Here is a 13,614-nt window from a genome sequence, read left to right as displayed (position 1 = left end):
CTGGGTGAGAAGGGAATTGCTCCTCTGGTTCTAAGTTCCTGGAAAAAAAATGTTTTCAGGAAGAAAATATCATGCTGTCTATCCTGTCTGTAAAAACACTGATGAACGTGGTGGAGCTGCCTCCAACACTGGCCTATTGCATCTTTAGTTCAAGAGCAGTCCCTGGGGAGCTCAGGAGAACTTTGTGTTGGGTTTATCATTTGATGCAGCTCTCCATTTTCCTTGTTGTCTGTTGGGGCTTTACGTGGCAATAAAATAAAATGTAGGAATTACATTTTGGATATATCTATTTATAATTTTAAAAAAATGTCATGATGTCACAGTTCAATTTTAGAAATGGAACTTCAGTGCACAGAAGCATATTTAAATACCAAGACCAGAAAACCAAGGAAATTCTGGGTGAACACTGGAAGGGCCTTTCTAGCCCAGACCTTTCTGTGCAGGCTCTTCTGTCCCACCCACTTCCATTTTCCACTTCTTGTGTGCATAAACACTCAAGGGAAAGTCAGTGGAAAGAAAACTTCAGATAAAGCAAGACAAATTCACAACACCAACAACCAATAGCTCAAATGCTTGCATGTTTTCATTTAAGGAGTTTTAATTAGCAAAGGAAAAGTCTTTGCAGGGAGATTTGCTGAACAGACTTTTTCTGATTTGGTGACGGGGTTTTCAAGTGGGTTTTTGTCACTGTCTTTGCAGGCAGAAAGAGGCCACTGTGCATAATAGTTGTTGAGTTTGGTGTTAAAATATTGCTTTATAGCATCATCCACTAGCACTCCTGTACTGCAGGACCTTAGCATCTGGAGTTTGACATTATTATGGTCTGTCCTGTCCTATTCCCATCTTCTGCAGTCAGTCTTTTATTTTGTTAGGGTCAGGGCATGCAGCAGAAGCCTATTGTGGCTGTGAGGTGTTGAGACACAAAACTTTTTGTGTGTTGCCACAGAGTCACCTTTTATTTATATTCTGACAAGTTGTCTCATTGGACAGGAAGAAAAAATCCAAAACAACTGGGTAGACCCCAAAGCCTGACCACCTCTTTGACACTGCAATTCAGAACCTGTCATCAGCTGTCTAATTTTGTTGTAGAGCCAAATTTACAAAATAAATTTGTGAAGGTACAGAGAGGAAGAGTCTAAAGCATCTTCTTCCATTCCACTGTTCAGCGACTTCCTGGTGCTCCACGGGAGCAGACACTGTGGGATATTTAATTCCCACGTTCAACCTTTCCCTGAGTGTTTCACTTAAAAAAAACCAAGGTCAGATTTCTCCTCTGAGACAGGGACGGTCAGACCTATGGGCCTGAGGCAAATGTCTTTGTAGCCTTCAGTCTTTTTTTTTTGGGTTATTTGAGCCTTCAGATCCCTTCCCTCTCCTTGCAGCCTTTTCCACTGGAAAAGCATATGGGAAGTTCATAGGTCTAAGTGCTGCTTTCTCGTTGGTTTTGGGTCAAACAGAATGAAAAAGAAACAAGGACTGAAAAATAAAAGGAGTAAATGAAACCATGAATGCATGGGAAACAAATTAACTGGATATGTTTTACATTCTGAAATATTTCCATAATGCTTCTATGTAGTGTGTGTTTATTTTTCTTTGAATAATAATGTTAAAACGTGTCTAATTCAATTACTCTCTGCATTTGCTGAATGAGTTTTCCTTGGTGAAGGGCTCTCCTACACTACCCCAAGCTACGAATTCCATATGATATTTGAACAGGTCCTTTTAATTGCTGATATTAAGTGTCGATCATTCTGCTGGGAGTTGGCAGCACGGCCAGAAAAAAATTCCTCTCTCAGATATATCAGACAGTCATTCAATTAACAACCAAAGCTTTATTGACACAGTAGGAATTCATTATATGAAATATTAAAAAAAGCCCTCCACTGACTAGTTAAAAAGAAAAAGAGACTTTTAAAGATGGTGGATTATCTGCATGTGGTTATTAAAATTATTTGTGCAGAATTTGAAATTATGGTTATGATGGAAACATTTTTTTTTCAGAGGCATGAGAAGCATTTTTGTTGAAAACATAAGCTGGACTTTGGAAAGATGGCTTTAATGTACACATCCCTATTTCTACAGACATTGTGCATTTTCATGATTAAAAGCCTTAGATTTTATGAGTTATGGCTTTAGACTTGCTGCATAAGGAGCTTCATGGCTTATTCTGTTAGAGTCTAATTTGAAAGAAAGTTCTTCCTCAAGGGTTTAAGAAGTAATTCATAAAATGGTAAGAATAATAAATATTGTGCCTTAACTCATACACTAGGATAGATAGACAGATTTTGTACACCTGGGTGTAATTTTAGTTAATTCACACAAGAGACAGGCTGAAAGTTTATTGTTTGGAAGGAGAAAAATGGCTTAAATCTTGTATTTGCAAAAATGATTATATTAGCTTAAATGAAAATGCTACTCTATTAATGGCTTCAATAAGCTTTGCATTTGGAAAAGTATTTTAATAAAAAGTTACCTGAAGTTTACTGCAACTTAAAATATGTAAGTGAGGGAAAAGTACTTACCTTGATTTATATGTCTTTTGGAGGTGTAATTATTGGCTTTTTACTCACCTATGTAAAACAATGTACTTTTGTAAATGGATTTCTGGCCACTTTACTCCTTTTTTTTTTTCCACATAAAAAATAAGCACTGTCAATCAAAGAATTTTAAGGTTTATTTCCTCTTTAGAAATGATTGATAGCCTTTTAGATTTACAAGTTGACAAGTTAAAGGGTTCTATTGGTATAATTATGTACTAAATTCACAGTCTTTCAATTTAAATGTCCTTTTAAAACCACAAGATTATCATACCTGTATTTTGAAAAGTGGGCCAGTCAGTTTGGGTTGGTATACAAATTGCTTCCATTAGCCTTGGGACCTATTTGAATTCAGTACAGTTTTTTAAAGTTAGTAATACTTTCAATGGTACTTTTAAAATATAAGGTAATGGGAATGCATTTTAAGTACCATATGTGTTAGCTTGTTTTTAATGTAGGGATGTCAAGAACACAAATAGAGAGTTTGTATTTCTGATTGATTTTTTTTTTTCCAGTCATGGAAAGAAAACTGTTATTTGAATTAAAGGACTGGGAAATGCCTTTTTGTGGGTGGACTTCAGCAGCAGAGACCAGCCACACATAGTGGGGCAGAGGAAAGCCTTGCAGGGAGGTGCTGTCTGACCTTGGCTCTTCTGCCGTGCTTGGAGATGAGAATAATCCCTTTTTTTGGAGTTTTTCCACCTCCTGACACACAACTGGTCTGGTTTAATGCTGTGGGTGGGGTTAGATATGTGAACAGATCTCTTTCATTGAGAGATGATTAATTACATTTGGGTTGTAAATGAACAAGGAATGGAGGGCTGCAATTGTCCAATCCATTGTCAGATGTCCAGGCAGCTAAAGATACCTTTTTCTTTTTTTTTTTTTTTCTTTTTTTTTTTTCAATTTTATGTAAGATTGAAAGGTTGAAGGGTTGTAGAATAATGAGTGGTATTTAACAATAGCAGTTTATGACCCAGTCCTGCAGATTGCTGTGTGCAGCCTCTCCCCACCACTGAAGTAAAGCTGAAGCTGTTTGAAGCAGAAAGTTTTCACTGTCTCTCGCAGTATGCTCGATGCCTTCTTAGATTGGACCATAAAATTAACATTTTTTTTTTGGCCATTTAGTTCAGAAAATACTCAGAGGGAATACTCTGTGGATTTCAAATGTGTTGAACGTGTAGGAAGATATGAGAAAATGACTGCTAACTCTGGGGGGATTTCAGAACTGGCCTCCATTTATAATATTGCAGAATTTAGCAACTACTTTCCCAAAGGATCTAAAGGGAAAATGGCCATAAACTAGACTGAATTAGAGGAGAAACACATTTGGCAGAACCACACTAAAATCTTTGAACTTATTTGCAAAAGAAATGTAAATTTAAACTGTAGGATTTTGGGGTCTTTTAATCTTCTCAGAGAACAGCTATTTTTTATAGTAAATATAAATAGCAGACAATTAATTTATTTGAAAAATATTTAAATTAAATAGTCTTATAAGTAAACTCAGAGGTAAGGAAACCAAGGGGTTCCAAACCAAGGAACTGTGATATTTTCTGCAAAACTTCACAGCAGAGGGGTCAGCGGGGTCCAGGGTGTGAAAGGAAATTTAGGAAAAAAAGGCCCAACCATCCCAAAATCGAAAGGGGCCCAAGCAAGGGAAAAGCCTTATGCTCACTCCTTCCATATAATGACCTGGATAGAAATAAAATATCACATTCAGATATTCCTGATGAAAGGAAATACCTGACAAAACCCCAAACAAACAAGGAGACTGGAGGGATGTCATGACCTCTGGGGTAGTAAAAAGCTCAGAAGGTAAAATCCAGAAGGATTTCTAAGCTGGTGTTACCACAATACAGCAAGAATAATTTCAGGATGTGGTCAGAAGGTTCCTTTCTGATGTTAGAGGAATGCTGAGCTCCTGCTGGACCATGTTCCTCTCCAGGCAGTGCCATCACATTTGTGTTTCACCATGGTGGGTAGGTCTGCATCCCTCACATCCCCTTCCTCTGCCTCAGGCTGCAGCAGAATTGCTGGATTTGCTTATGGAGATGGGATGTGCCAAAGGTTCAGGAGGGGATGAAAATTTGACCCTTTGCTTGCCAGCTGGACAATCTGCTGGAGAAATGTGGTTTGAAAGTAGCAGTAATTTAAAGGGATTTTTTTGTGGGCTTCTTATGGAATGCCAATTAATTACAAACAAGCCAGGGATTAGATATTTTTTCTTGATAACATGAAGATCTTTAGGAGTATGGAAAAACGTTCACTGAAAACATGGAAATATGGACAGGTTATGTCATGCTGAGGCTGAGAGATGAAGTTTAATGATAAATCTTTTTGCAGGGTTCAAATATTGTCATTCTAGCCACATAAAAAAGTTCATAATGATCCTCATGAAGGTGCATGATATATTAATAAATTAGTAAGACTTTGTGCAAGAAATAAATTTTTTTGCTATTAATGAGCTAAGACAAGAGAAGAAAAACTTAAAAGTGACTCAAAAATTTAAAAAATATAGATTTTTTTTTCCTCAAAAAAAAAAAAAAGACTGAAAATACAAAAATACACATTCAAATGGATATTTTTTTTCCATTTAACTCAAAAAATTAGAACAAATTTTTGCGGAATATTTCCACATCTCTATTGGTATGGGAGAGTCAAGATGTGCTGTTATTTAGAGATGCTCAAGAACACTTGACTGTTCCAGTTCACCAAAGCACTTAGGAAATTCTAAGCACATGTTGAAGTCTCACTAACATCTGAGTTTTAAAGTGATCATATGACTGGAAATATAGCTAGAAGGTCATTCAGTGCAGTCCCCTGTAATTATAGGCAATCATATAAAAAACATAATATGCTCAAATTTGCTTTGCTGAAAGCAAATGGGTTTAAGTATGTGCTTACAGATAAGCATGTGCTTAAAGGCTTGACACAATCAGAGCTTCCATTAATGCAGACAGACCAGCATTTTCATGAAGATTAAAGTGTTCCACTTTCACTATTTCTCACCTCCATTTTATGGGACAAGGACTAGGGAAAGATGAACTAAAAACATTGACGTATTTTTTTTTTTTAATTATTAAATCTCCTGGATCAGTTTAGTGCTGATTGGAGCCTAAGCTGCTGAAGTCAGTGTCGATGAGTAAAAATTAAGACCTCTGCCAAGACAATTGCATGTATTTTACAACAAAATTATTTGTGAACATTGCACATGGAGCATATTAAATGTATAACAAATTTGGAACAAGAAAGGTACTGGAATAGGAACTACTTTTGCCTTCCAATCACCTTCCTCGTAATATGAAAAACCCAACATGAAACATGAGGTGTAAAGTATTTATCAAATAGATTTCATTGTACCTTTCAGAGACAATAATTGCTTCCTGTTTGGAAGATGGATGCAACATCCCCAAATCTTCCGGCAGCTTTGCTGGAGGAGTTGAAGTGGGAAGGTTTGGATGGAAGTCAAAGGACCAACCTCAAGCAGCGCTTGGACCAAGACTTGAGTCAGTTCTGAGTTCAAAGGGGGTTTTGCCATGGTCCCACGGTGCCTTTGCCTGTTGTCACCTGAGCCCCTGCTCTGCCTTTGTCACCTCACGCTGTTGTTTGTTGTTGTTTCAGCTCTGAACGAACCCACCATTGACTATGGTTTCCAAAGGTTACAGAAGGTTATCCCCCGGCACCCCGGTGACCCCGAACGCTTGCCAAAGGTCAGCACAAAGTTTATTGTTCTGTTAAATATGGTAAAGATGGTTACTGCATGGTTTTGCCTGAAAGTGCAAGGCTCTGTAAATGTGATGCTCCTGGTTTGGTACCCAACCCAGATAAGCTAAAACAGAGGCATGACCAAGAAAGCTCAGTCAGCAACTGGGGCTTTAGGAGAATTCTCTTATCTTCTCAGCCACAGCCAACTCAAACAGCTCTTGCCTTTCTTAAACACAAATCTTTCTCTATGTTCTAAAATACCTAACAATGAACATATTTTTTTTGTTACCATTTTGGGACCTGAGCAGTGTTTTCATGAAATAATGATGCTTTTTGGTTTTGATACCAGTAGCACTTTGCCAGCATAATTTTGAGAACTTCACCATTGATAAAATCAAGTTAATTGGATGTGACTCCATTGCTGCTGCATCATGTATTGATTTGGGGTAATAATGATTATATACTGTTTTATTTCAGGATTGCTGATTTAATTAAAGCATTGTGTACTGAAGTGATGTTTGTTCTCATGAAAATTAGTGAGGTTTTCTTGTTGATTTCTGTCAAGTAAAAGCTGGGAGAAAGACAGCATTTTTCAGATAGGTTTATTGTACTGGGAAAACATGGGATTGCACTCAGATCTGATTTTACTACCTTGCAAGAATTTGCAGTGACTTTTGTGGTATACTGCAGTACAAGGTGGGGGATTTAAGTGTTGCTGGTGTCCATAGGAGCTCTGAGCAATGGTGATGATCTGGAGTCTCTGTCTGAGGCCAGCTGCCACCACATGTTTTATCTGCTGTTACTGAGCTGGGGAGTCAGAACACTCCCTGTGGAAAAAAAAATGTGAATTTGCAGACCTGAGACACAGACAAATGAATTGTTCAGTTAATGTACATCCAGTATAGCCTTTGTGACTGGGCAATACTTGTGACCCTTCTTCGGTAGCTCCCTGAGCTGTCCACAAGCTTTCTTCAGGGATTGTTGTAGGCTTTGATTAATTGAATTTCTTAAGTGTTTGAAAGGTAGAAAGATTTCCTGAACACTGGAACTTAATTTGTTTAATTCATTGAAAGAAATAAAAGTCAGTATGTGACTTTTTTTACAGGCTTGTTCTGTCTTTTATCTTTGCCTAGGAAGGCTGCAGGCTGTGGTTTTGGGGTCACTGATGTGTTGTCCTTCCCTCTTCCCACCAGAGAAACATGCTGTCCTGGAGAGTTACATTTACCATTGGCTCTGTTCACCCTCTGCAAGCTGTCCCTTTCCCTAATGCTTGGACACACTTTCAGCAGGACACAGCTTTCATGGCTTGTCAAGTTTCACTCCAGAGGTGCAACCCTTTCCAAAGAAAGAGAGCATCCTTCTGTAGGGGCTTTTTTTTTTTTTTTTCACCTCTATCCTGCCTCTGCTGCCAAATATGCTTCTGGAGAAAAATAGTTTCTCAGAAAAGAAGAAGCCAGCCTTCACTATGCACCAGGCATTTGCAAGGCGCAAAAGAATTGCTGCAAAGCTTCCCTAAACCAAATATTCCAGCTGGCTAGTAGATGACCATAGATTTTATTTAAATCAGGAAATTAAAGTAAAATAAAACTGGGCAATTCTAAACTGAGTTATATGGCATGGGGTTGTGGTGGAACAGGAATTAGGCTCCTTTTTGGCTCCTGAGGCACCAAGGGGGTCCCCAGCAATGCCCCTTTGTGCTGGTGCTGAAATGTGGGGATGCAGCCTCCAGGATGAGCACCCTCCTCTTTCTGATTTGGTCTGAGACTGGTAGCACACATTCCTGCAGGCAGAAGGAAGCTTCTTCTAGCTCCATATCCTGACTCTGATATTCATCAGGTATTTATGGATAAGGTGTGGGAGTGAGGGTTAGCACTTAGTCCTCTGTCCCCTCCTCTACCCTCTTGGCTTCATGTGTTTCTTTGGAGTACCTTCTAAATGAATTTTTCAAATCTTTAAATCAAGGGAAATTGTGGTTATGTCTGCAGAGGTAAGATGTGATGGACTAAAAAAAGGGTCACTTCTTAAGGGTTGAACAAACTCAGCAAAGAAACTGGTAACACTGTGCCAGCTTAAAAATAAACAAGATGAAGAGAGGACTTTCTTTTTGGTCTTAGGATAATTCCTTGTGTGCAAGCTTGAAGGTTGGACCTCAAGTTCAAGTCTCATTAATATGCCAGGCACAGAGGCTGAATGCAGCAGGGGTTGGCACATGTTGACTTCTGTGTTTGAGGCACTGATGGTTCAATTCCCAGCATCACTTGCTGGCTCCAGGATCAGCATCAAGGACGTGTGAGCCCCTGTGCTGGTGAGCACTGCACAGTGCTCTTCCCCATGTCATTAAACCAGGAAGGGCTTTGGCACTCTTCCACTGCAGACAATTCTCAGTGGCTACTTAGAGGAGTGTTGGAAGCCATATGGCTCCCACAGTGGAACCACGGGCAGAAAGGGCAAATGTTCCAGAGGAACAGAAGAGAGGAGAGCAGTGCTCAGAGCTCCAAAATCCTTCCTTCCATTTCCCCCTTTGTCCTGACAGCACATCATCACTTTCTGTTCATGAAAAGGCTTGTGCCTTTGCATTAAATAAACAAAACAAATCATATTTCTCTAATTGGTGCTAGGGTTTGTGGCCATTATTCCATTGAAACATTACTGATGAATTAGAGATCATTCCAGACGTAGAAGTGGTAATAATTTTTGTGTTCATAAGGGCATGCTGCCCTTCCCATGGACCGTCAAGAGCATTCTGCTCTGTGACTTATCCCTGTGGTCAAGGAGAGTTGTTGAGGCCATCAAGTGAGTGTTAGCACATGCTCTGCCCTCCAGAGCTGAGGGGATAACAGCATTCTAAAACCATTGAGGCTGTTAGAGAAGTTTGATCTCCACAAGTTTAAAAACAGTATTTTCAAAAGTGCTCAATATTTATGCTCAGGATGAACTTTTTTGAAATGTTCCAACTATCTGCTGGAAGTAGACAAAGAAAAAAAAAGACAAATTTTAAAAAATAATTTCCCTTTCCCAGTGCTACAGCAGGCAAATTCCCATAGAGAATGACCTCCCACAGTGAGGAGAATGGGAGCACCTGGAAATGAGGGTCTTTGGACTGCTAGATTGACAGCTGATGTGCTTAAAGTAGAAATGCAATATATAGTTTCTGGAGAAAAGAGAGGGAGCTGATGTTGGCAGCTGAACTATGGAGCCAGTTTGAGCCACAATCTTGTTCCCTTCTTGTCCAGAGCAGGTCAGGGAAGGCAGCCAGTGGAAGGAGATGTGCATGTCTGTAGAGACACCCCCACACCCACAGGCACCAGGAGGAGAGACAAGAGGTGCTGGGATTAGCACCCAAAGCTTGGAGTGAGATCAAGTGCCAGCCGTGTGCTGGGCAGTGTAGTCTTTCCTTTCTAATACAGACAGGAGGCAGATCAGAGGAAACAAGAGATCTCTGGGGATAAGAGAAAAGGAGCACTGTGATGCTGAGGTTGAGAAATGCTGTCCTTGTCCTGCAGGAGCAGTCTCTGGAGCTGGGGACACGTGCACGTGTGTGTGCCCCACGTCCATCTGGAGTGGTTGCACACGTGCACACAAAAGCACTCGTGTTGTTGGTTCCTGTGCACACAAACTGCAGCGAGATCACCGAAGAGCTCAGATCACAACAACATGCTGAGTCTATTAAGGTTCATTCATGTAACTACCCTGCAATCCTTAAAATAAATCCCTGGCAGACACGTTGCAATTCTGCAATTTTGTTAAAACTCCACAGCTAGAGCTGTAAAACAGCTTCAGCTGTGAGCTAGATTTGAAACACATCCATCCTAAATGATTTAATAACAACGATTCCTCTTTATATGCAATTTCCTAGATTTTATTTGCCATTTTCACCACTCCTACAACTCATCACTTGTATTTAGATTAAGCAGAAGATTGTTCACTCTGTGTTTGAGAAGCGAGTCATTGCACCAACCCCCTCTGTGATCTGACGTCCTCTCCCTCCCAGTCTGTTCCTTCAGTGCTCTCTAGGAGACCCCTTATCCCTCCTGAAAGGGACCTTTACTTCTGGTTTCTCTTCATGTAGATGAAAGTGGAGCTTCTCTCTCTAGTGCACAGGGGACTCCCTGCTGAGCTGAGAGCACAGGTAACCAGAATCCTCCTTCCCTTCAGCTCCTTTTCTCTGGTCAGTCATTAAACCCCCCAAGACGTAGCTCACCTCCTCATTTAGGACACTAATAAAAGACATGTGGTTATTAGGAATCAGAGGCTGGCAAAAGCAGTTGTCTTTTTCCACATGAAATCCCACAGATCTGCCCTTTATCCGTCGTGACATGGGTATTGTTTATATTGCAAATAAAGGTTGTCTCTAAACGTGGGTGGTTGGCCCAGGCTTGCTAGCAGGGGTTAAAATAGCAATGAAGACAATGCAGCTCAGACAGACCCAATGGAAATTCCAGAAAGGGCTGCCATCTACTAACTCAACGTATACTATATTTTAACCAACATTAGTAGTTTTCAGCTAAGAAAACACTTTTTTTTCCCCCATCCAGCGTAACAAGAGAATCATTAGAAAACTTTTATACTGAGTGTGGGCAGGAAGGGGGAGCATGTAAAGAGGAGCTATTGGAGTTCATGTGTACAGCAAGGAGGTCATGGAATGTGCTTGGAGGGTTCTACATTTACTGTAAAATTTACAGGACTGTGAGACCAGAGTTAAGGTTGGTATTGAGCCCTCAACAGCTTGGGGTTTTTTAAGTTTCCTAACAATTTGAGCACTTAGTGGGTTGAGGAGCTTGTTTAGAGGATCTGATATTTTGTTTATCCTATAGAAAATATTCAACAAGAGAGCATCAAAGCTTCTGAGATGGCGAGGTAGCTGTGCAAGTGTCACCCTTATGGGGCAGTGGATGTCAGAGGGGTGTCTGGGAATATGCAGAGCCTGAAAGGGGAGAGCAAAGGGACAGAGGCACCACTTGCTGAAGGGCAGAGCCAGAACACAGGGCTGGCAAGGAGCCCTTTCCTTTCTGAAGGTCAGCAGTGTGCACACACATTTCACTGAGCTTTCTTTATAACTGGGTCAGCATTTACTCAGCAAATGATTAGAGCAGATGGTGTAATTTAGAATCTATGACAAAACTTTTAATAGATCAGGGCTAACATGATGACAAGGAGCTCTGCGCCGCTCTCCGCTCCCGCTCTCTGCTTTGCCTTGGGGTAAAAATCATGCCTGGGATTGGATTTTCTAGTCTGCACATTCCATCTCAGCGACTCCAACCACTTGTTTGAGCATCCTGTAGGAGGGATCCTACATCCTTGTTGGTTTTAAATACAACAATTAACTGAGGATGAGAGGAAGACACCAACCAGGTAAACACAGTCCCTTCGAGGAGCAGGTTTTGAAGGAAAAAGCCACAGTTTGAAGAAAGTAACAAAGGCTGCATTTGTGTATTTTGCTCCATGGAGCTGAAAATATCTAGTAAATTGATCCCGTGGGAGTAATAAATACACATTACTTTATCTTGTACTTCATGTCCTATACCCCTGAGCCTTGATAGAACAACACCACTTAATAGACTTAAAAAAAGAGTAATTACAGTCATTGGTTGTGTGATATTTCAGCCCTTCCAGCCCTGCCTGACCTTCTAATTTAGCTCACCGTGTCTAACTAATGCATTTATATTCATCTTTTATGAAGCATGTGTAGTACAAAATTGACTTTGCAGCCTTTAGCAAGCTGTCTTACCAGGTTTGGGATCTGGTTAGTACAGCGTGCTCTATAGCATATGTACATTTACAGCAGAATTTGGCATGCATATGGTTCTGATCATCTATTACTTTTTATCCTTTTGGAAATAAAATAAAAAAATATATTTTTTTCCATTGCATCCTCCCCTCCCCTTTTTTAAAGCTTTTATTCATTGCGGCATTATTTACAGCTAAACATGCAGGCAGGAAGATGCAAGCATTTTTAAAATGATTACCACTAATGTTTCTACTTGTCAGAAGTGCTTAAATTTTCCTGCACTTTGTCTAAAAACTTAGCACTTTTACCTTTTAAGAATTACAAATTTCTAAGATCTTACCGAGCTGATTTACAAACACGGCTGACAGTTTATGATGAATGATGTTACGAAATGTGCAATATGTTTCTCTGTCATTTCTATGCATGTATATATTAAGAAGAAGATTAAGAAGAGAGAGAACCCCGCTCTGAAAGAAACCCTTGAGTTAGAAAGCACACACACAAATCTCTCTCCTGTGCTTCCTCATAACTTCCCGCTCACTTCACTCATCCAGTGGAGCACAATTGTTCTCTGTGCATTTTCTCCCACCATATGGTATCCTCATTACCATACACTAAGGGTCCATATGGGGAACTTGTGAAGTGAACTGTATTCATTTTAACTGCCAGATGAGCAGCCTTTTGCTTTGCAAGCTTAGCTTAAGTCATCTGCTGTCTTTATGTTGTTATGGCAACACAGCACCAATAAAAAATTCTAATCTACTGTAAGTGTCTGGGATCACAGTATTTTAAATGCTCCCCGTAACTGTCCTCCAAGTGAGGAGCTTGTTCTCTCAGTGGGACAAAGGGTTATTGTCAACTCCAGCAGGTGGCAGTAAAGAAATTGTTTGGATTTTTTTTTTTTTCTCTTTAACCTGTCTTAAAAATATCTGTTTTCCTTTTCCCCCATATGCACTCACTCAGAAAGTCATAGGATTACACAACATGGTCAGTTCTTTACACACCAAGAATTTCTGATGCTCAGGTAGGAATTGCAGTGATACTTTTAAGCTACAGCTCAAATATTAAAGAGAGCAAAGAATGCAACTGTGGAGGCAGCTCATGCACAGCTCCAGGCTCAAGTACCTCTTCACCAGATCTCTGATGCCTCCACAGCCACACAGTTCAGTTTTGAAGCTATTTTCTAGCTTCTAGCTACATTTCCAAACTCCTACATTTCCAAATTTCTGGATCAAACACAAACCTAATTAAGAATATCTTATATTAATAGAAATAGGCAGCAGCATCCTTAAACATAAATCATCTTCACCTCCACAGGCCACATGATATGTTGCATCTCTGTCTCCCTGTCTGCATTGAAAGTGAACGTTTGTAGTCTCAGTTCATCAGTTCACATTAGCCTCATGCTGAATATTTAAACACAGAACAATTTCAACACACCATGAAGAGAGACAGTGACTGCACTTTCACTTGGAACAGCACGAGCTCATCTAATAATAATTTAGTAAATCAGCCATTTAGTGGTTCAGTTGTACACTGCATTGTGCCAAATATTATTCAGTTCAACTGTATGCTGGTGAAATGGAAATTCAGGCTCCAGTCATGTGGCACTTTTTTTGCTCAATGGAGAGATGAAATGGA

General features: G+C 40.0%; 1 protein-coding gene across 12 annotated transcripts in view; it reads left to right on the top strand.

Annotated features, from left to right (window-relative positions):
* The window catches only part of EBF1 (EBF transcription factor 1), a 268,796-nt gene that overhangs the window by 231,835 nt on the left and 23,347 nt on the right, over positions 1-13,614 (top strand). For all 12 annotated transcript variants that reach the window (XR_014958333.1, XM_021530736.3, XM_021530735.3 and 9 more), the window contains one exon: positions 6,162-6,250. Coding sequence is in view for 11 of the 12 variants with exons in the window: in XM_021530736.3 (XP_021386411.1) it covers positions 6,162-6,250 (89 nt within the window). In the remaining variant the exon portion in view is untranslated. The remainder of the gene's footprint in view (positions 1-6,161; positions 6,251-13,614) is intronic.

Source organism: Lonchura striata, chromosome 13 (assembly GCF_050655825.1).
Source record: "Lonchura striata isolate lonStrDom1 chromosome 13, ASM5065582v1, whole genome shotgun sequence".
In the NCBI taxonomy this organism is placed as follows: domain Eukaryota; kingdom Metazoa; phylum Chordata; class Aves; order Passeriformes; family Estrildidae; genus Lonchura; species Lonchura striata.
The sequence above is the reverse complement of the archived record's forward strand: the minus strand, read 5'-3'. Positions and strand labels throughout refer to the sequence as shown.